Source organism: Cheilinus undulatus, linkage group 18 (assembly GCF_018320785.1).
Source record: "Cheilinus undulatus linkage group 18, ASM1832078v1, whole genome shotgun sequence".
In the NCBI taxonomy this organism is placed as follows: Eukaryota; Metazoa; Chordata; class Actinopteri; order Labriformes; family Labridae; genus Cheilinus; species Cheilinus undulatus.
The window spans coordinates 20,494,404-20,515,841 of record NC_054882.1 but is presented as its reverse complement, the minus strand read 5'-3'; the positions used below and the strand labels follow the sequence as shown (position 1 = coordinate 20,515,841).

The following is a 21,438-nucleotide window of genomic DNA, read 5'->3' as shown; positions in this document are numbered from 1 at the left end:
GTCAATTGCTACAGACCTCCAAAACTTCATGTGGCCTTCAGATTAGCTCAAGAACAGTGTGTAGAGAGCTTCATTGAATGGGTTTCCATGGCTGAGCAGCTGGTGGTCCAAGTATGGTCCAAGTATGTATGGCCCAAGCCATACATTACCAAGTGCAATACAAAGCGACGGATGCAGTGGTGTGAAGCACGCCGTCACTGGACTCTAGAGCAGTGGAGACCCATTCTCTGGAGTGATGAATCGCGCTTCTCCATTTGGCAATCTGATGGATGAGTCTGGGTTTGGCAGTTGCCAGGAGAACAGTACTTGTCTGATTGCATTGTGCCAAGTGTAAAGTTTGGGGGGGGGGGTTATGGTGTGGGGTTGTTTTTCAGGAGCTGGGCTTGGTCCCTTAGTTCCAGTGAAAGGAACTCTCAATGCTTCAGCATACCAAGAGATTTTGGACAATTCCATGCTCCCAACTTTGTGGGAACAGTTTGGGGATGGCCCCTTCCTGTTCCAACATGACTGTGCACCAGTGCACAAAGCAAGGTCCATAAAGACACAGATGAGAGAGTTGGTATGGATGAACTTGACTGGCCTGCACAGAGTCCTGACCTCAACCCGATAGAACACCTTTGGGATGAATTAGAGCAGAGACTGAGAGCCAGGCCTTCTCATCCAGCATCAGTGTGTGACCTCACAAATGTGCTTCTGGAAGAATGGTCAAAAAATCCCATAAACACACTCCTAAACCTTGTGGAAAGCCTTCCCAGAAGAGTTAAAGCTGTTACAGCTGCAAAGGGTGGACTGACGTCATATTAAACCCTATGGATTAAGAATGGGATGTCACTTAAGTTCATATGCGAGTCAAGGCAGGTGAGCAAATACTTTTGGCACTATAGCATATATAGAGAAGGACGTATGGTATATTGGACTGTATCAGCTCACCAGACACACAACATCAAATAATGTTTACTCCTGTCAGTGCCTGATGAATATTTTCAGTCTGAGCTCTATTAGATTATTTTAACCAGTCTTCAGCTGCAGTTTTACTTTAGTTAGCAAATGCTGTGAATTTGGAAAGCTTTACTTTAAGATGCCCCTGTGGTTCAGTCTAATTCTTTGCTTTGTCTTGTAGACATTAAAACCCCCTAATCAGGGAAAGTATGTGAAGTTGTCCGAGTTTTAGAAAAAGCCTTTTACCCTGTCTTTAAAGATTTTGTAGACTTAACTCGAAGTAAGGAAGAATTTTTTCTTACTGCTTTGATTAATTCCCATGTTCAGGGCCTCTTGAAGTGAAACCACAGCCACAATCACTCATCTACCTGGTTTTAAGTGCTTTTATATTTGTGTAAAAATAAAAAGAAGGAGTCATAAAAGTCAACATGTTTTTCTTCACATTTCGGGAGGTTTTGGCATTTAAAAAGACATGGACACAAGCAACACAAATCACAAATGGCTTCAATGTCCACCGACAGTTATCTTCACCATAAATAAATTAAAAAGGCAACAGTATGTGTGGAATGATTAAGAAACTGTTAAAAATAAATAGACAAGCCCTTTTCTAGTCATTTTTGCACACATTTTGCTTTGCCACTTTTCCTTAAACTGGTTAAAACTTGCCTTACACTTGGATGAATACATTGCTACAGGACTTTTAACCATGTTTGGACAAATTGTTCAACAGTGATCAAATGCTTTCTCAAGCATGGCTTGCAAAAACTGTTCAAGTAATTTTTCGTTTTAAATCTTTGGAAACCAGCTAGATTGACATAAAGAAGTACAAAAAAACAGCCGAACAAAAAGTGGTGACGCTCACATTCCCTGCCCTTTTAGCGTTCAACCCACTGGAAGAGATTTGACCGCTCCATCCCACCTGTCACTTGTGCTCCTCTGAGCCCAGCAGCCCCGCTCTCTTCAGAGCTCTGTCCACGTTAGGAATCAGTCTTTCATGAAAGTCCCACAGTCGTTTGTCCTCATTTAGCTCCTCGAACTTTAGTTTCCGCCTCAGAGGAACGCGGACGTGAATGATTCGACAAACATCCGGTGGGACTTTGTATGGCGCTCCGAAACTCTTGAGCACTTCATGCACTGAAACCTGCTCCACAGACCTGAGGCACAGAGACAGAGATGAATGTATCATTTCTACCTATGTTTGTTAGGATGCTTAAAACAACAACAACAAAAAAAAACAAGCTGTGATTAGTTTGATTTCATGTGTTTAAAGAGGCTTGAGTAATTTGTGAGAAAACTGATACAGTGAAGTTTTTGACAACTACAAATGAAACTAATATGTGAATTGTCCAGTCAAGTTTGAGAGGGAACTGCTGTTTGTCTGACATTCATGCTATTATAAACAATGTCTGTTACAAGCTAATTTAACTGCAGTTTGGAGTCAGATGTTTGTGGCTTTCAGATTTAACTTTGAATATGCATTAAACTGAACTTTAGTTCTACCTAAAGCAGACTGGCCTTTGAATCTAGCAACTATTTTTGACAGTCCACTACTCTGACAGTCATTGGTCACATCCCTGGTAAATACACAGGGATGACAGAGTGAGAACTGACATGCTGGAAAGGAGCCACAGGCCAGACTTGAACACAGGCTTCCTTCGTAAATGGGGCACAACCTAACCACTTGGCGATCTGCACCCCTATCCAGTCATCTACAGTGGCTATAAAAGTATTCATCCATCCCCTGACAAATACCTTTCACTGATTTTTGTCTCTGAGTTGCTTGGAGTGTTCTTTTGTCTTCATGGTGTAATGGTAGCCAGGAATTTTGGGCCTCTGTTGATTAAGTTCAGCCACTTAAAGGGGGTGAATATTTAAGCAGCCACTTATTTTTCAGTACATATTTTTGATTAATGGATTTTACTTTCTAGAAATCTCTTTTTACTTTGACATTAAAAAGGTATTTTAGTAATTTCTTTTGTCAAAAAAGCCAAATTGTATCCACCATGACTGAATTATAAAATCAATACAAGAGTAAAGCATCCAAAGTAGGGAATTCTCTTTATAGGCACTGTATATGTAGACAAAACAACAACATTCTTGGAGCAGGATAGCATTTTGGATGAAATATTTTAGCACATACACTATATTAACACAATGTACTTGGTGATGTGCTCTGTTGTGCATTTGTAGTGAAGCAGGCCCTAGGTGTTGCTTCTAATTCCCAACATAGTCTTAATGTCCATCCTACCTTGGTTGAACTATGATCTTGTGTGGGTGGTATTTGCTTCTGTCAGGGGCTTCTCTGTAGATGTGCTCCAAAATATTAACTCCTGGCACCTTGTCCCACTGAGAAAGATGAAACCTCCCACTTGGTTCGAAATATTTCTTGGGGAAGATGTGGTTCTCAATGAGGAATACACCTGTCTGTACATTGTGACACAGTGAGGACAGAGACGAATTAATGGTTATAAAGTTTGTATACTGATGTTCTATTTATCACGTCAGGAGTAGCTTACCTTTGGATGCTGCTGTTGCAGCATGCTCATCAGAGACATCAGGCTGTTGTGTTTGTATGGCATTATGATCTCATCAATATCGTTCAACAGGACATAGCGGGACCGCTCCATGGATCTGTAAATACACTCATTAAGTGTGGTCAGCTGACCGAAGTAATGCAGGTCCCCCCCGCTCTGAGAGAAAAGCCATCCTCTAGACGGAGTCATCATCAGGTCAATGGGCCAGGGAACCATCTCCACGAAGTCAGTCCTGCTGTAAGTCTTCAACAGACGATCCAGTTCTGGGCCACAGCTGGTGTTGTAGATCACCACCCTGTCAACGCCCAGTAACCTGTGGACAGGTGGAGCAGAAGTTGAGTCAACCAATTAAAGAAACAAAAGCAGTATGTCATTCTAGCCAAGTAGTCAGTTTTGGATTTCCACTGCATATAATTGTAGATCTCTGAGATTTAAACTAAATGAAATGGAGATAAACAATTCTTTTCTTAGAACCTCTGAATATATAGAGTGAAGAGACGATTCTTTTAGCATTGTAAATCAGTCTACCTGTGAATTTTAGAACAGGGGTGTACCGATATAGTTTTTTCAGGGCTAATACCGCGCAGATTATTGTTAGCTAGAGAGACTGATAACTGATATTTAGAACTGATATGCATTTGTTATGAAGTCCAATTGTACCTAATGCATAAAAAGTAAAATTGTATAATCAGAAAATGAAGGAATATAAACATCTTAGCTCTAGCTCTAGCAACATTAGAAACAGCACAGAGAAAAATTTAAACAGGAAGTGATTTCATATGCTTATTGTGTCAGTGGCTCCCAGGCTTAAGTGTTGATTGGCTGGTACTCATATGACACCTAGCTAATTAAATTGTGAGGCAATAAGGGTATTTTGTGAGAGGGTAAATAAAGCCAGGGGGTAGGCAAAACCTTGCAGTGCAGCCAAAGTGGCACACTTTTTGATTAATTAGTTTTATCAATTATTTTAAAATAAAATGCAGGTATTGATAATAGGCCAAATGCCAGATATTGGCCTCAATAATCAGCCAGGATTAACCAGTCTACTGCCATTTAAGTCCCCTCTTCATCCTTCTTATTGCTTTGTTTTTGGTCTCCACCAACTCAATGGCTGTTTTCGAATTCGCCTACTATACTAGCAGTGCATACCGATTTGCCCAAAATGTAGTATGCAGTATGCCAAAAATTTCACTTTCACAAATGTGAAAGTTGCAGTATGCCAAAAATACCCGGATGACGTACTGATTCGGGAAAATTTTATAGTATGCATCGGACCAGTCTACTGCGCCCACTGTTACCCACAATGTCAGAGTCAGAATTTGTAATAGCAGAGAGCGGTGGAACTTTCATCGGAGTGGCTGACAGCTCCAAAAAGTGCCATTACCTTTTATCTTTACCCTTTTAACATGTGCTATAGTGAAATAAGTTGTAATAGGGTCACTGTTGTTTTTGTTTTGCTGTTATGGCTCGTAATGGCCGGAAAGTTGCTGTCAAGTGTGCCCTTTCACTGTGCTATACATGCTAAGCTAAAAACAACGGCTATAAAAATCCCGAAAAATCAAATACAAAACACTTCCCAGATTTTTTCTGTACGTAAATGGATGGAAAACACTGTAGCGCCGTTTCATATTGACCAGGGTATGACGTACTTCTGTACACCAGAAACCAGCTAAACCGGGCCAAGCATACTACACAATAACGTCCGACTGGCAGTCATACTGCATACTACTGTCGAACGCAGTACGCAGTGCGCAATACATACTGGATACTGCGTTTGGCAGGAGTATGCAGTAGGCCAATTTGAAAACAGCCTAAGAGGTAATCCCTGATTCTCTGGAAGACACTCAGGTCCTTACACTGTAAACCCAGATTTTGTTTCTAATTAAACTTTTGAGCAATCATTAATTATTCTTTCATGTTTTGTAAAAAAAACGTTGACATTAGTAAATCAAATTAGTCGTCTGTATTATTCATCTGAAAGATGCAATGCAATGATTATGTTAAGCTGAGATAACTTAGTATGTTTAGTTCTTTAAGAGGGGGGAGGGGCTATTTCAAAATTCTGCCCATCAACGACGTGACGAGCTCATTTGGCAGTGTGTGAAGTTTATTCCCACTTTTCGTGGCTGCTGCATCCATACTTTGAAAAAGTGGAGTTTTTGGAAGCAACGTAACACCAACTGGATTGGTTAGTGTGTCAAATAAATATTTTGAACGTTAACTTTCAGTTGTCTGGTGAGACCATGGGTGAGACTGTCAGTGCATCTGTTGGGACTGGCAAGCAATACTTCTGCCCTAACAGTACGTAGCAAAACCAATGCTTTGCCTCACTGTGTGTCCACCCCACCAGGGAGGGAGTAATCGGTGAATTGTATTTTGGGAGTGATCCGGATCACTGTCTGGATCCATGAATGTTTTAAAAGGATTCTTCACTACTGGGAGATAGGGCTAATGCAGAGGTCTGCGCTCTCTGAGTGCTTTCCTAGTTTCATATATTTTTATGTAAGCTGAACTTAGCATTGTTATTTCATACAACTTAGACTTCATTTATGTGAACTAATGATTTTTTAGTAAAGACTACTGATATACACTTAATATGCCTACTGCATAAAATTAAGGTTCTATGTTAATACAACTTGACCTCTTTAGTATGAGCTTGTGTTAAAACTAAAGTGGTATAAGCCAATCGGTTTACTCGTGCTTATTAGTAATGTCAACTAATTCGAGTTTAGAGTGTATGCTCATGGCTGTTAAGATCATTGACCAGCTCAAACCTTTTTCATTGCCCTATGCACAATCATGCAGGTGATTCTACACAGACTAAAACTGGGGAAGTGAATTAATAAAAAGTAAAATAAAATATAATAAAATAAAATAAACCACAGTTACTAAAGGGATATTTCGTAGCAGATGAGTACAGTTTCTTCATGCTATTTAGTGAGTGTAAGGTGAAAATGGGCCAAAAAAAGAACACTGGATCAATAGTTTGCTATTTAAAAAAATGTAAGCCTTTTATTTTTCACCCAGGAAGCCTCTGTGTTTGGCACTACTTTGCAATGCCAGCTTTGGATGCATGCTCTTCTACCTCAGTGTTATGAACAGCTGTTAGGGTCTTGGCTTCATAAGAGGCAACAAGAAGTGACTAAGCTAAAAGTAGTTATTGCAGCTCAGTTTTACACTTCAACAGCTGACACAAGGTTTTCACAAAGTAAACACATTGTACCAACTGTAGGTTGTCTAATTATCTGCCACTAGAAAAATAAAGTGACAGCCGTTAATTACTTGAAAGACACATTTTTGTTCAGGTCTTCACTTTCTCTAATTCATCTCTAAAACTTTCTCTTCATGAAGTTGGAGAAGGCTCGTAAAAACCTGGCATTCAGTAAGGCAGAACTCTCTTGATGGGGAGTGATGCAGGCTGCAGGGGTCTGTGAGCCCCTATCCTCGGTCAGAAATGTCTTGAAGTGTTTAACTGTGAAGAAGTGTTCAACTAAGTCCCACTCATGACAGCAGTAGCTGTCGTGGACATGGGCTCTCAGTTTCCACTACTATACCTGCAGGCAACTCAGGATCTCTCCTCCTTACCCCTCTCCACTGAAGAATCTTCCCCTCTTTCTTTCTGCTGAGTCAGCGATCTTGTGAATCCCAGATTTCTTGCTTTTGTCTGTTAGAGCACTTTGTAAACATCTGTTTCTAAAGGTGCTATACAAATAAAGTTATCATCATTATTATTTAATAAATTTGCAAAAGATTCTGAAATTCTGTTTTCCCTTCGTCATTATGGAGTACTGAGTGTAGTTTAATGAGAATAAATCTAAAACACCAAACACAAGACCAACTCTACTGTGTCCTTCAGCTAATTAATCCTGGAGGAATTTTACTGAGCACTTAATAACATTCTGACCATGCAACCAGTCTTCCCTGCTGAATTCTACAGTCATTTCTAGCAAAACATCTCCTTATTTTTAAGAATAAGAGATGAATTCACAGTCAGCCACACTCCATCTGAAAGAGGACAAAGACTCCACTTCTCCATCCACTTACCTCCCAAAGTCTATTATCAACACTACCATCCAAATTATCAGCACATAGCAACTTGAACTGTAAAGTCACTCAGTTTCTCACACATCTTGATCAGATAAGAGAAAAATCATCTAACAAACTATTCAACCTTTCAAATCATCACGAATCCAACACTAATTCTGATGCAGAAAAAGCTTTTGACAAGGACAGCTAGAATATTTTTCAAAAGTTTGGATTTGGAGTCATTTATTAATTGGATAAGGGTGCTATGCATGACACTTAGGGCCACTGTCACCACTAATTGGTTATTATCACAAAGTTTCACTTTTTACAACAGCACCAGGCAAGGTTCTCCTTTCTTCCCATGATGTGCTGCCATATTCATAGAATTTTATGCAGCTGCAGAGGAGGTAGGAAAAGACAAGCAGCCCTCACACCAAAGGTGCTTAAAACATTTCTTATATGTGACATTTTGGAAGCAAACATTCACCTATGTGGCTAATGACCCACAGAAATGTCCATGCCAAATAAAAATCTACCTGTATTTGGTGCTAGGTGAGTGTTAGTAGGAAATATCACTGATATGGTTTTTTAGGGATGAATGGTTGACAGTATATTATCAGCATGATATTGGTATGTACAGATATTAGCATAAAAAGATAGTTATTACTATCAGAAGATATGAAAACTTCTGTCATCTTTACAACCAATATATCCACTGTAAATGTAAGAATACATTTCTTGGAGTTTTAGGGAAGACCAACATTTCTTTAGTCTTTGTTCATCCTCATTCCTTACATTTAAAAAAACTTTCTAATAACTGAAGTTTTAGGTCTAAACTACACTACCAATAAAAAGTATTCACTCCCTTGGATGTTTTACCGTAAAGTGACTGCATAAATATTCACCTCCTTCATGTCAGTATAGATGCACCTTTGGCTGAAGCCTGGTCTCAATCAGGCTTTAGCTGCCAAGAAACATCCCCTCAACATGATGCTGCTACCGCTCTGCTTCACATTGAGTGTGTTTGTGGTTATGTGCAGTGTTTGGCATCCACTAAACATAGCATCTTGTCTGATGGCCAAAAAAAACACAAAGAAACTTTCTTCCACTTGACCATGTAGTCTCCCACATGCTTTTCTGTGAACTCTAGTCCAAATTAATCTGAGTTTTCTTCGACAGTGGCTTTCTCTTTGCCACTCTCTCATAAAGCTTTGATTTCTTCATGATCATTTCTTGATGATGAATTTAACTGAACTCTGGGGGATTTTCATTTCAATACTTTTACATTTCAATTATTTTTTTTTTCTCTGAATTGATTGGAGTGTTCTCTTGTCTTCATGGTAACAGTAACCAGGAATACTGATGAACCCGTGACTGGACCTTCCAGATACAATCAACGAGACACATTCACTGCACTCAGGTGATCCCCATTTCACTAACTGTGAGGCTACCAGCACCAGCTGGCTTGGCCACTGTCACTTTAAGGGGGTAAATATTTATGCAGTCATTTATTTGACATTCCAGATTTTTGTTTAATTGTCATTACTGCAGGAACCTGCTTTCACTTTGGCATTAAAGAGGTTTTCTTGTAATTTTGTAACAATCTTGTAACAAATGAGTAAAACATCCAGAGGGATGAATACTTTTTACAGGCACTGTTCATTTATATATCGGTTTCAATATCAGTATCAGCTAAAATTAATACAGAAATATCAGCTGTCCGTCAACAGATGGTTCATGACCTCCCTTCTACACCCAACTAGGGAAGAGGAAGAAGGAGAATAAACAAAAGCAAACAAGGTCACAAAAATAGAAAAACAACACCTCTAATCATTTAAAGCAGTGGTTTTCAAAGTGTGAGGCGGGCCTCCCCTGGGGGGTGCCACTGAACTTAATGGGAGGCGTGAAGCCATAAACCAGAAAAAAGGGAGATTTTGTTTGCTAAGTTCTGCTGTGTGTGGGGCAAACTAGCTAGGATTTTCCTGCATTCGTCCTGGTGATACTTGATGCCCACGGTGTTTAATTTGCAAAGATGTATAAACTAATGACAGGATAAGGCTGGGGTGAACCGTGGGGTCATACTGAGACCAAAGCACCAAGTCTAGTGATCCAGGCGTATTTTTTTTTGACAGGAAGTTAAATGAATTTCAATCACTGAAGGTAACTGAGACATTTAGCAAACATTTAGTGTTGTAAACAATGAGACAGCCTGTGCAAAAGCAGATTTTTGGTACCAACAATGATAAAAAGAGGACCAGGCAAGACTGAAGGTGGAGGATAATCTGCTGTTATGTAATCCTACATCATCTGCATAGATGCAGACTTAAAGTTCCCACTAAACTAGAGCATAATAATCAGGTCTTGCATGCAACATGTTCAATAATGAAACTAAAACTAATGCCTGGGTAAGATAGGTGTTTAATATGCAAACCATAATTTTAAAATGTTTACAATAAAAATGTTTAAAGATGAGACATAAATGTTTGAAAATAAATGTTTACATTTTTAAAATCTTACTTCTACAGTGGTGGGGGTCCATGGCATAAATTATTTTCTCTTCAGGGAGGCTTACTTTCCCACACTTTGAAAACTGCTGATTTAAAGAATTAAACAAAGACAGCCTCCACCTGGTCTAAAAGTTGACCAACACAGGACAGGGCACAGTCCCTCACAGGGCCACCACATTTTCCCTACTGACTCTTTTGAACTGCCACCCTCCCCGTGCTATCAAGACCTGGCTCCATTTGCTCTTTAAGCATTTGTCGAGTTTACACTGTGCATTTTCAGGCTGACTATACCTGTTGTGATGGAATGTCAGCCTATATCATGAGACTGAATCGTTGCCAAAGCCCATGATGATGCACACTGGTCTGACAGGTCTCATAGGGTCTGACACCTATGCCTGACATAGGTGCTCACTTGATTGAGTGGTTAAAGACAGATCTACTGACTTGTTTTCATGTTTCAAATAACTATGCATGGAAATAAAAACTGTTCTTACTCTCACTCTCTCATGCACACATAATCAACACTGCCAGCAAACACAACCACAGAGGTGGAAAAAGAACAAGGCTACTGCACTCAAGTAAAAATATAGTTACTTTGGTTGAAATATATTTTGTAAAAGTAGAAGTAAAAGTATCCGTATCCTTACTTAAGTTAAGTTTATGAAATTGGGTGGCATCTTTGCTTCAGATACTATGTATTTTCTAAGATATTAGACAAAACAGTTTAAGCAACTAAACCAAACTAATTTATGCATTATTTTGTGGGGTCTAGATCAAGGCTTCAGAATTTAAATAATGAGATTTAGGGATAAATTTTCATTTTAAATCATCCATATATAATCATTGTTTGGGGTTAAAAGTATACCTGTGTTGTATTTTCATGTGAGCAGAAACTTTGGTCTCTTTTGTGATGAGAAGCAGATTTTCTGCCGTTGCAGTACATCTTGCTAAACCAAAAAGGGGTAGGATGCTTTGCACCATTGATGAGAAGTGTGACAAAGATAAGGACAGTACTGAAGTGTAAAACACTGTGTTCAACATTAATTTCAAGTGAAAAGTGAATGCTTTTATCTGTTAGGTGTGTGGTTTGTGGTGTGCTGCTGACCTGTACATCTCCAGCGTCTGTGCAAACTGAAGAACGTTGTTGTATTCTCCAAACAGGTTCGAGATACAGACAGTAAAGTTAAACTGAAGCTTTTCCTCATTGCTCGCTTTGTTTTTCTGGTTTCTTATAGGAAGCCAAAGCTTGTCACATACAGCCACTTTTCCTGGATGAGTCTGAAGAGTCACATGTGTAGCGTTGCAGTCTTTTGGAATTGGACACATGATGTCCGTTGTGACGAAGGGAAAACCAAAGTTGTCGCTATGTTGTAAAATTTTTGTTGGCGTTGTATTTGAAAGCTGTCCTGCACAGCAGAAAAGACAGTAAAGAGGTTTGATGGAGTTTCTTTTAAATATGCCAATAATGCGTAAATCAAATCCTTTCACTCTCTGGTCCATGAAGGCTGAAACCAAGAAGTGGTCCGTATTGTTTAGGGGGGTGATGGTGCCATCCGCAGTCCATATAGGGCATACTTTAGGAGGCTTAGGCACCTTTGGGAGGTACCTAGAGATATCAGGTGATACAACAGTGACAACGAAGATGAACAGGAAGGTAGAAATGAAGAGAATGAAGAACTTAAACCTGAGTTGCTTTGTTATGTCCATCAAGCCACAGAAGAGGTAGATTCCCCACCTAAGGCAGAAAACATACAACAGTTAGCGATGACACATTTTACTGAATTACACTTGTTAATCCACTTTCATTGGGCTAACATTTTAAATCCATTTTAGGCATTTAAAAAATGTTATTGCATGCACCTTTTAGTACAACTCAGCTTGTAGAACTGTTGTTGAAAGGGAATATCACATGAAGGTTTGCGCTGTTGTACTGAATATCAGCACGTATATAATCACAGCCATGCTGATACCAAGTTTAACAGCACTCTGTCTTCTTCTGAACTTAGCACAAAAAGTATGGAAATTTGTGTTTGGTAGATTATTTCTTTGTTTTAAAAATGCTTCTTGGCAATAAATCTTATACTGTTGGAAAGCCTGTTTATTTCCCTTTTAAATGGTGCCACATTTGTGAGGAACATGCATTTGTGGGATGAGCAGCAGAGCTGAGTATGTGGGTTGTGCCCATGAAAAATTTGCCAGATCTTCTCTGCCAATGCCAAACAGCTTGTTTTGCTGTTGCTACTGACTTTATTTGCTGTGCTCTTTCCATGAAAGACTAATATCAGCTGCACAGCTTAGTTCAATGGCTTGTATAGGTATGAGACTTTTCAACATTCAACATTAGATGAAACAAAACAAGTGATGAAACAGAGACAGAACAAAGCATATTGGAGGAGCCATTGGCCTAGCTGTTGGTTTGCATGACAAATGTACAGTGGCTAAAAACAGAGGTGTTTCAATGGGTAAACCAGGTAAAGCACACACGAATCACATGAACCATCAGAATGTTTGACTCTGATGAAGACGCAGTGTGCGTCAGAACGTTCGTCCTGGTGGGTTTACCTGGTTTACCCATTGAAACCCATTGGTAGCGGGGTTGCAATTAGTCCTTGGTCGTAAAAAGGCCCAGACAAAAAAAAAAAAAAAGGCGTTTGAGCTTGACTCTGGCCACGCCCACCCCCTTTCCTCCAGCTCTGGGTTGTGGCACATCGGGTCAGGTCAATCCATAGCGCCTTACAAGCCTCAAACTTATGCATAAGACTGTATTTCCTACGTATTGGCAGTAGTTGAGTGGACCACACAAGTGTATCTTAAGCCACCCAAGTACATTTGCTGTATATTTTGTTTTGATTTGTGTATAGTCTCCATCTAAATGACATTACATGTACATCTTGTCATCATATAAACATTTTATTGCAGCTTCTTGCTGATGATATCATCCTGTACTCTGGACTTTGAGGTGGTAGTTGTGATACAATACCTCAGCAACTAAACCTTTTTACATACATGGAAAAGTGAGGGAAATATTTCAAAAGGTGATGGCTTTTATTTGGGTGTCTTAAAGTAAGGCACTGCTGATGAATACTGTCAAAACAAAAAGTCAAACACAGACAGAGGCACAGTAGGATTGGGAAATTCCTTGTTTTTCAGCACTGAGTGTCTACATTTGAAAAAGAGTTTATTTCTTATTCAAATCCAAACTGCAGACTGCCAAAATGAGACTAAGAAGCAAATTCTAGCACAGGAGAGCGTCTGTATTCTTTACAATTAACGGAAATCTCAGAGAAAAAACAGAACTATCTTCTTAGAATGGATTCCAGTTTCCCTGTTGTAGTTTAAAGTATTTGTCAATTAGGTTTTAAATGTCTCATGCAGGGCTGCTTGAACTGGATATCACATTGACTTTTGGGTGTGTGATTACTACAGCAACACATGCAGATAAGCGTGATGTCCGGACAGACAAACCAAACCACATGCAAATATCACTGTGAATGGATTCTTTTACGGATCATATTTGACAAACAAATCCGATTTGCCTTGCTGGATTAATAATGAGCAAAAGAAAGTGCATTATGGCAAAATTGGTCAAGCAGATTGAGGATCTCGGGGAAAGCTAATCAAGCTGAATTTGTCATGAAACTAAATGTGAGCACTGTCTCCCCAACAGCAGAAGGAAAAAGAGTGTACTGGAATGACTACACAGAAGACTGACAATACAGATTAAAGGTTTTTAACAGCCGAACAAACATGCTCAAGTGCTTTTACTGCAATAGTTGCTCAGGTTGTAAAAGGGTGCAGTGGGATTAAAAAAGGCTGGTGCCCTGTAAGGTGCGCCAAGAAGGTGAGGGAGATGGCAATCCCACAGACTTCAGAATCCTGCAGAATCCCAAGAAAGGTTTGAATAATCCAGGAAGACTGTATGCAATGCATGTTACTGGGGGATACCACGACAGGGCATGCTAGAGCGCTCTGTCTACACATACCTGGTGTGTTGGATGTAAACTACAAACATGGTGACACTCAAAAAAGTTAATTATAATGTTAATCTTGAGATCACTAAATAGTAACATTAATAATTAACAGTGACATCAGATCAGTGTACACCAATGACTGCTGGTCAAATCACAACATCTGTTTCTTTAAAAGTTTCCTCCATTATAGTGGGCCTAATGTTTTGGTTTAATTTGTGACTGAGTTAACCAGTGATTTTCCCCTGTCTGCATTTGTAGATGTTGGGGTTGTTGATTTTACCATTATGTTGAAATTTACTCATAAGATATGTAATGAAAAACTAAACTAATACAACCAGCCACGGATGCTCTCAGCTGGAAGTCACCAGTTTACACTGCCACTGGTTGAACTTGTTTTATTTCTAAATGTTTAAACCAACAACAGAACATGTTTGTCGCCAGCTGTTAGACAGGCTGAAGGCTGTTATAGCTGCAAAAGGGGAGCCAACACCATATTAAAATATGTTTGAATACAATGTAATTATAATCCCTGTTGGTGTAATGGTTAGATGTTCAAATACTTTAGTCCATATAGTGTATCTCCAGTCTTACACATTCATGCACACTCAATATTTCAGACATAAAGGAGGAGGGTTTGTTTCAGCTTCGCCACTTCTCTGCTAATAATATTCAGTGCACAACCAGCACAGCGAGCACAGTTTTTTTGAAAGCCGCAGCTCTACTCCTGGTTGAATATTCACTACCAATGGATTTTTTAGAGATCAAATATTAAGTTGTTCCTGATAAAGCAGCTTCAATCTCAATTGTTTGTTTTTCTTTCTGCTGCTTTTGAAGCTGCAAGGCTAATAAAAAGATACCAAAAATACCATCACATTTCTCCTCCTTACATTTTCTGAATAATGTTCTAGTGGCCACATGGGAAGCTCACTGTGTATTTTCTGTTTTGGGGCACAGACATTGACTGCTGTTCCTTCCAGCCAGCCAATTTTTAAAGATGTTTTCCTGATAACATCTGCAGACGTTGGAGTCTTTCCCAAATGTGTTGGATAAGAGATCTTTGGCTGGTTGGAGTCAGATAAGGCTTGGAGAACACATTCACTCTCACACCTTCTGGTGATTTCCAGCCTCCAATTTCACTTTACTACCAAGACGTTAAAGTAAACTGAGAGAGGAAGCGAAGCAAACAGCCTAACAGGCTACAGAGAAGGACTTTATTGCTATGGCACAAAAGTGCGACTCACCGATACACGCGTGCTACAAACATCTGTCTTACACACCACAATCAAATCAATCAGAAATGACCAAAAATGTAATTAAAGTGAGTTTTAAATAGTGAAAAAACAGCACTTAAGTTAATGAACTTCATTATTCATCCCAAAATTAAAAAGAAAATCCTCTCTATCAGATAACTAGGAAGTCCTAATCAACTCGGAGACACATATTTTATCTTTCTCAGTGTTTCTGTGATGATGTTTACAGATTTGTAACTCTCTTAGATCTCAACTTGGTTATCTTTTTTATCTTGGGTTGACAAATCTGGTTTTGGCATGATAATGAGTTACTTTTTCTAAATCTTGAAAATAACTAAAATCAGCTTGTTATTACAAGGCAGTCAGCGTTGTCATTCTGAGACAATGAGGCAAGTAAATGGAGGTGTCAAAAAACATGAGTAATTTACTCCTCATCCCCTGCAAATAGACTAAAATAAAAGGTATGGTTACAGTGCCTATTTTCTCTGAGTTTCTTGGAGTGTTCTTTTGACTCCATGGTGTAATGGCAGCCAGGAATACTGATTAACCAGAGACAGGATTTTCCAGACACAGGTGTCTTTATACTACAATCACTTGAGACAGATTCACTGCACTCAGGTACGATCGCTTATTTTAAATTACATTTTTTTATTTAATTGTCACTTCTTTGTAGAAATCTGTTTTCATTTGACATTAAAGAGTTTTTTTTTCTTTTGAAAAAGCCAAATTACACTGACCATGATTGATTTATAAAACCAAGGTGATGAATACTATTTATAGGCACTGTACTCTTATGGCATCTGTAGATAGCAGTAGCAAGACGCAGCAATTTGTAGTAGCTTTGATGTTTTTAACCAAAGACCCAGATGTCTTCCACACGGGTGATTGCACTTGGTACCACATTTTACCATTTAATGACAACCTCATCAGCTTCCCATCATCCTGCCTTATCAAAGAACCACAGTACGAACTAATAATAAAAGCCTCCTCACAACTACTCACACCTCTGCTTTAAGAAAAGAAAGGGATCTTTTATCTTTAATTTTGCATCTGCAAAAACAGAACTTCACTTAACAAACCAGCCCTGCTTCTCACAAACTACAAACCCTTTGAAGCCTTTCAGAAAGCAGATTCTTTGATGGTGTTGGATCAATCAGTGTGGGCTTTTTATATGTGTTTATCTGGAGTGAGCATTCGTAAACAGAGGGACAGTGATTAATCAGCCTGAAATAGATGAGGCTTTTAAGATTAATGATACTTTTAGACTTCTTTTTTTAAACCTTTGTTGTATCAGTGCAAGAAGGATCAATAGTAAAACAATAGCTTTAATACAGATACAAATAAAAACTTCATGACTAATTGAAGATATTTTCTAGGACTTGGAAGATCTAAATCGCTTACATGGTATTTTATCAGTCACTGATTTATTGTTACAAGGGATGCACAATATTATCGTCAGTATATTGTATCGGCCGATAATAGCTAAAAACTTAATTACCGTATCGATTTTAAAGCATATTTAAGCTCTGAACTATAGCTGGATTTTTTGCATTTAAGAATCTGTCTTTTTGTTGGTGTTGTTATTTAAAGCACTTTGTCAGGAGTATCTCAGAGAGCCATCCTGCAAACTGGCTGAGTAATAAGGAGAATCAATCCAAATTTATAAGCTATTTCTTTTTTTCCACTGTGGAGCTCAGTGTCAGAAGGTTATTTTGCTGCTTTTTATTGCCCTCAAAGATGCGGATGACTTTGGCTGTACTGTTAAAAATACATGTAGCATGTAATGCACATGTAACCCAAAGACATTACTGTAAGTGTTTTATTAGTGTATGGCTGTATTTGCAAAAAAAAAAAAAAAACCAATACATCCTTCATTTCTGATAAAAATCAAATGTTTTGTCTGTTTCTGAAAAAACAGACTACCAACATTTAAAAATGCATATATCTATGGTACAGGATGGAATTTATGTTTTTTTACAGTGGAAAAATTTTTATTAAATATCGTAATCGGTCAAAATGAGTTTTTAAATATCGCCATATTGGCAAAAATCCAATATTGTGGATCCCTTATGTTACCCATAATCCATAAATCTGCATGCCTGTAGTAGAGTATGAACATTTGATTCAGCCTTCATTGCTGCTCAACTTCTTGTTTATTTGTGCCAGTAAAGAAATGAACCCTACTGTTTTTCTTAATTATGCCAGCCAACTGCTGTGCTCAGTTTATTTACTGTCGAGTTGTTCATATTCACTTCTAGTTATGTGTTGTCATGAAAGAGTCAGTTCAAAGAGCTAAATCTTTAATGTGATTTGAGAGCTGTTTTTTCCTTACATCACTCTACCCAAATGCAAACTACCAAGCCCGGGAGGTGACATGAACATTTTTTTTTTTAATACGCACGTGCGATTTAGTATCTCGCACGTGCATTTTATTTGTACGTACGAGAGATGATTAAAACACATGCACGAGATAATAAAAAACACGTGAGAGATAATAAAACGCACGTGCAAGATACTAAATCGCACGTGCATATATGGACAAAGGAATTTGGACGCCTGACCATTATACCAACATGACCTTTAATGACATTGCATTCAAATACTTTAATGTGAAGTTGGTCTCTCTTTTGCTGCTATAACAGCCTCCACTATTCTTGGAAGGCTTTCCAAAAGATTTTGGAGGTTTTTGTGGTAATTTGTACCAATTTATTCGTAGAGCATTTATGAGATCAGGCACTGGTTTATCTATTTAGATATATTCAACCAGGAAAGCCTCATTGAGATTAAGACTCTCATTTACAAGAGTGTCCTGGCCAAGACAGCTTAACAATTGACAGAGTTGTAAATATTACACACGAGACAATAACTTGTTTTCACCTGTAAAGTGACCTTGAGTGTTGGGAAAGGCTCTTATAAAAAAGGATATGGCAATGATTGAGCCTACGTGTGGTCAAAGAAGGTCAACCAACTCAATCATACAGAATACAATGATGAGTTAAGGACTTAAGATTGGTTATAGTCTCAGTGCCCCATGGTGCACAGTATCCAACGATTTAAGGCCTTGAGAAGATGCATGCATGTACACAGCAAATTCAGGTCACTGGAATAAACTCTGTGTGGGTTAAAATCAACTCAATCTGAGTGTATGTGTGAGACCACTGAATAAACTCTAGTGCTGAGTAAAAAATAAATATTACTCTCACTAAGAGTAAAATTAACTCCCATCTTTAGTTACGAGAACTCTTTCTCAGTGTTTGTAGTTAATACTTCACAGTGTTACATATTTTCTTGTAGAGATGTTATATTTCAGACCACTTTAAACACCTCCAGATGAAGTACTATTATGCCACTAAAACCTGCCAATTTTCATTGGTCACTGTGGCTAAGCTGCCATGCTCCTATCGGGATGGAGCACAATGACAGAAAACTTCATGTCCTTCTTAATGGGCCACCCCTTCCCACATGTGGCATGTATATAACTCAATGGACAGTGACACTCATTGTGCAGATGTGTTTCACATCAACACCAACAGTAATCCACCAGAAACATGAACAAATGAAACACAGCAGTGATAACTGTAAAACATGCAACATCTAAACATATCTAACCATATATACATACATCTAAAAACATTTAAAATATATATAACACACAATGCATGATGGGAAAAATCTGCTCCCCAGATTTGAAGTGGCAGTAGAGGCATGGCAACAAAGCTGTTGGAAATGAACTCAGGAACAGTGTTGATTCTCTGCTCTCAAAACCGTGTGAATGAAATACTTTTTTTAACACTGCGCAGGAGCATCACTGAACACTAGCTGGAGTCTAAGTGCGTGAATGTACTCTGAAAAATCTAACTCTTTCACTCTTTTTTGGTTTAACTCCCATTTTTTTTCACTCTGGGAATTTGCTTTGTACAGAGCATCACCATGATGCACTGAAATGTGTTCCAGTTCATCCCAAAGGGGCTCGATGAGGTTAAGGTCAGGGCTCTGTGCAAGCCAGTCCTCCACACCAAACTAATGAAACCATGTTTTTATAGTCCTTGCTTTGTGCCCTGAGGCTCAGTCATTTTTGAGCAGAAAAAAGCCTTCCATAAACTGTTGCCACAAAGTGAGAAGTATAGCATTGTCTTACACTTGCATTGTGCAATTGGTCTTTACTGGAGATAAGGGGCCTAGCCCAAACCCTGAAAAACAGCTCCATACCATTATACCTCCTCCACTAAACTTCACATTTGGCACAATGCAGTCAGGGAGGCAATGTTCTTCTGACATCCACCAAACTCAGACTCGCCTAGCGACTGCCAAACAGAGGAGTGATTCGTTACTCCATAGAGCATGGTTCCACTGCTCCACAATCGGTGTACTTTGCACCATTCAATCCAATGCTAGGCATTGGACTCGGTGATGCGAGGCTTGCATGCAGCTGCTTGGCCATTGATCCATCACTGTGATTTTACACAGTCCTCCACTTCTAGCTAAGTTGCTGTTGTTCCTGAAAGCTTCATCTAATATCGCTTGCAGTTGACTGAGGAATGTCCTGATGGATAAACTGAGCTCTTCAGAACAACCCATTATGCATCACAAATGTTTTCAAATGGAGACTGGCTAGGTGCTTGTTTATACATCTGTGGGTTTGATTGAAACACCAGAATTCAATAATTAACCAGTGTGGCTAAATACTTTTGTCCCTATATATTTTAACATTAGTGTTTTATATTATGGATTTCACATACCCTTGCCAGTGAGCAGGTCTGCATCACCTGGTCTGCAAGATGTTTTGAGTACTAAAAAAGGAGCCACTTATGAAAGTAAAGAATCTGTCCTTTTGCTGACCTGAGCCAAATAATCCAATCAGTACAATGAACTGAAACACCTATCATTGAATGAAACAATCACTCCTCCTCGCATGACATTACTTCAATAACGATGTTTGTTCTGTTCCTCGTCCTATTTGACGCCTTAGCATCAGCACAGGCTGCCAAAATGACATTTTAATTCCTCATGCATCACTAAAGTACAAGTCGGCTACATTTATAGGGAAAATATCCTTTAAAAAATGTACTTCACCTCCACGGACCAGGAAGGGAGAGTAAGAGAGCGTGCACTATGTGAAGTCGACCGTTATATAAGAACACAAAGAAAACATATTAAAACTGAGAGACAAACTTTATAATGAGTCCTCTATGGGTCGTAGGTGAAGATACAGCGTGTTTAGCCTACAAGAGATAAGCTTAGTTATAATGTACAATAGGCATCTTTTCTAACCACTGACATTCGCGTCCAACTAAATTATGAACCATTTAAAGAGTAGAAAAAATACCCCAAATTCTTTACAAATAGCCCAGACTTTTCCACATTATCTTTGGCTGATATCAAAAGCAAAACCGTAATATCCAAAGATGCTATTCCGGTTTTAAGCTTAAGTTTTTGTTGACAAAATAGCCTATTCGACTTACAAGCTGTAAAACTTTAACATAACTTAAAAGTACTTACCCAAAGCTGAAGATAGTCCTCTCCTCAGGGGACTAGTCAGTCTACAGTTAGAGAGAGCAGGGGTGTCGGTTCTGAGTCCCAGTCCCTGTCCTTCAGGTTTGGGTAGAGTAAAGGATAATAACCTGTCCTGCAAACATGCTCCCTGTCTGGTTCTACCCCTTTGCTCCCATCCTATGGGCGTGTCCGGCTCTATGCACGTGCAGAGCATAGTAGGGAGGCGACAAATTAGTTTCGACAGGGGAGAGAAAAAACAAGCTGACAAGTACAATAAATTAAATTAAATTAAACTAAAAGAAAGAAAAAAATACAGCTGATAAGTGAAGATTTGGCGCTGTGATAGCTGCTGCCTTTCGGAGCAAATGATCCTATTAATCAAGTTATACTGTATGTCAGACAAAGGTACGCACCATTAGAGGCCTTATGAACTCATTAATGCCATTTCCGGTTGGATTATTACATGATTTACCAAACCCCTATAGCTAGGAGGGGAGGTATCCCCTCTTCCACAGCAGCCAAAGGTTTACAATTTAAGGCTTAACAAAAGAACAGGAGAAATACATTTTAACCTCTCCATCCAACCCATTTAAAAGAATCTGATTGAAACAGAGGGTCTAATCATGTTAAAAGATCTTTCTTCTACGAATGATTGTGTTTGGCACCTTTTGTGTGTCAGAAATTACAGGGCAGTCCTCTAAGAGAAATCACAAAGTGC

The 21,438-nt window shown here is 38.9% G+C and overlaps 1 protein-coding gene across 4 annotated transcripts; it reads right to left on the bottom strand.

Moving 5' to 3' along the window:
- Positions 1-843: 843 nt before the first annotated feature.
- LOC121526620 lies at positions 844-20,816 on the bottom strand. 4 transcript variants are annotated; one of them, XM_041813277.1, is made up of 5 exons: positions 20,727-20,816; positions 11,112-11,741; positions 3,456-3,786; positions 3,188-3,363; positions 844-2,093 (listed from the first exon to the last, which is right to left on the bottom strand). In XM_041813277.1, exons 2-5 carry the CDS (start codon positions 11,711-11,713, stop codon positions 1,862-1,864), a joined length of 1,341 nt encoding a protein of 446 aa, XP_041669211.1. In that variant the 5' UTR covers positions 11,714-11,741; positions 20,727-20,816; the 3' UTR covers positions 844-1,861. The 4 variants fall into 4 exon arrangements, with proteins under 4 accessions (XP_041669211.1, XP_041669214.1, XP_041669213.1 ...); XM_041813280.1 differs by having other exon boundaries at positions 11,691-11,741; positions 20,727-20,810; XM_041813279.1 differs by lacking the exon at positions 20,727-20,816 and having other exon boundaries at positions 11,112-11,746.
- Between the last annotated feature and the right edge of the window lie 622 nt (positions 20,817-21,438).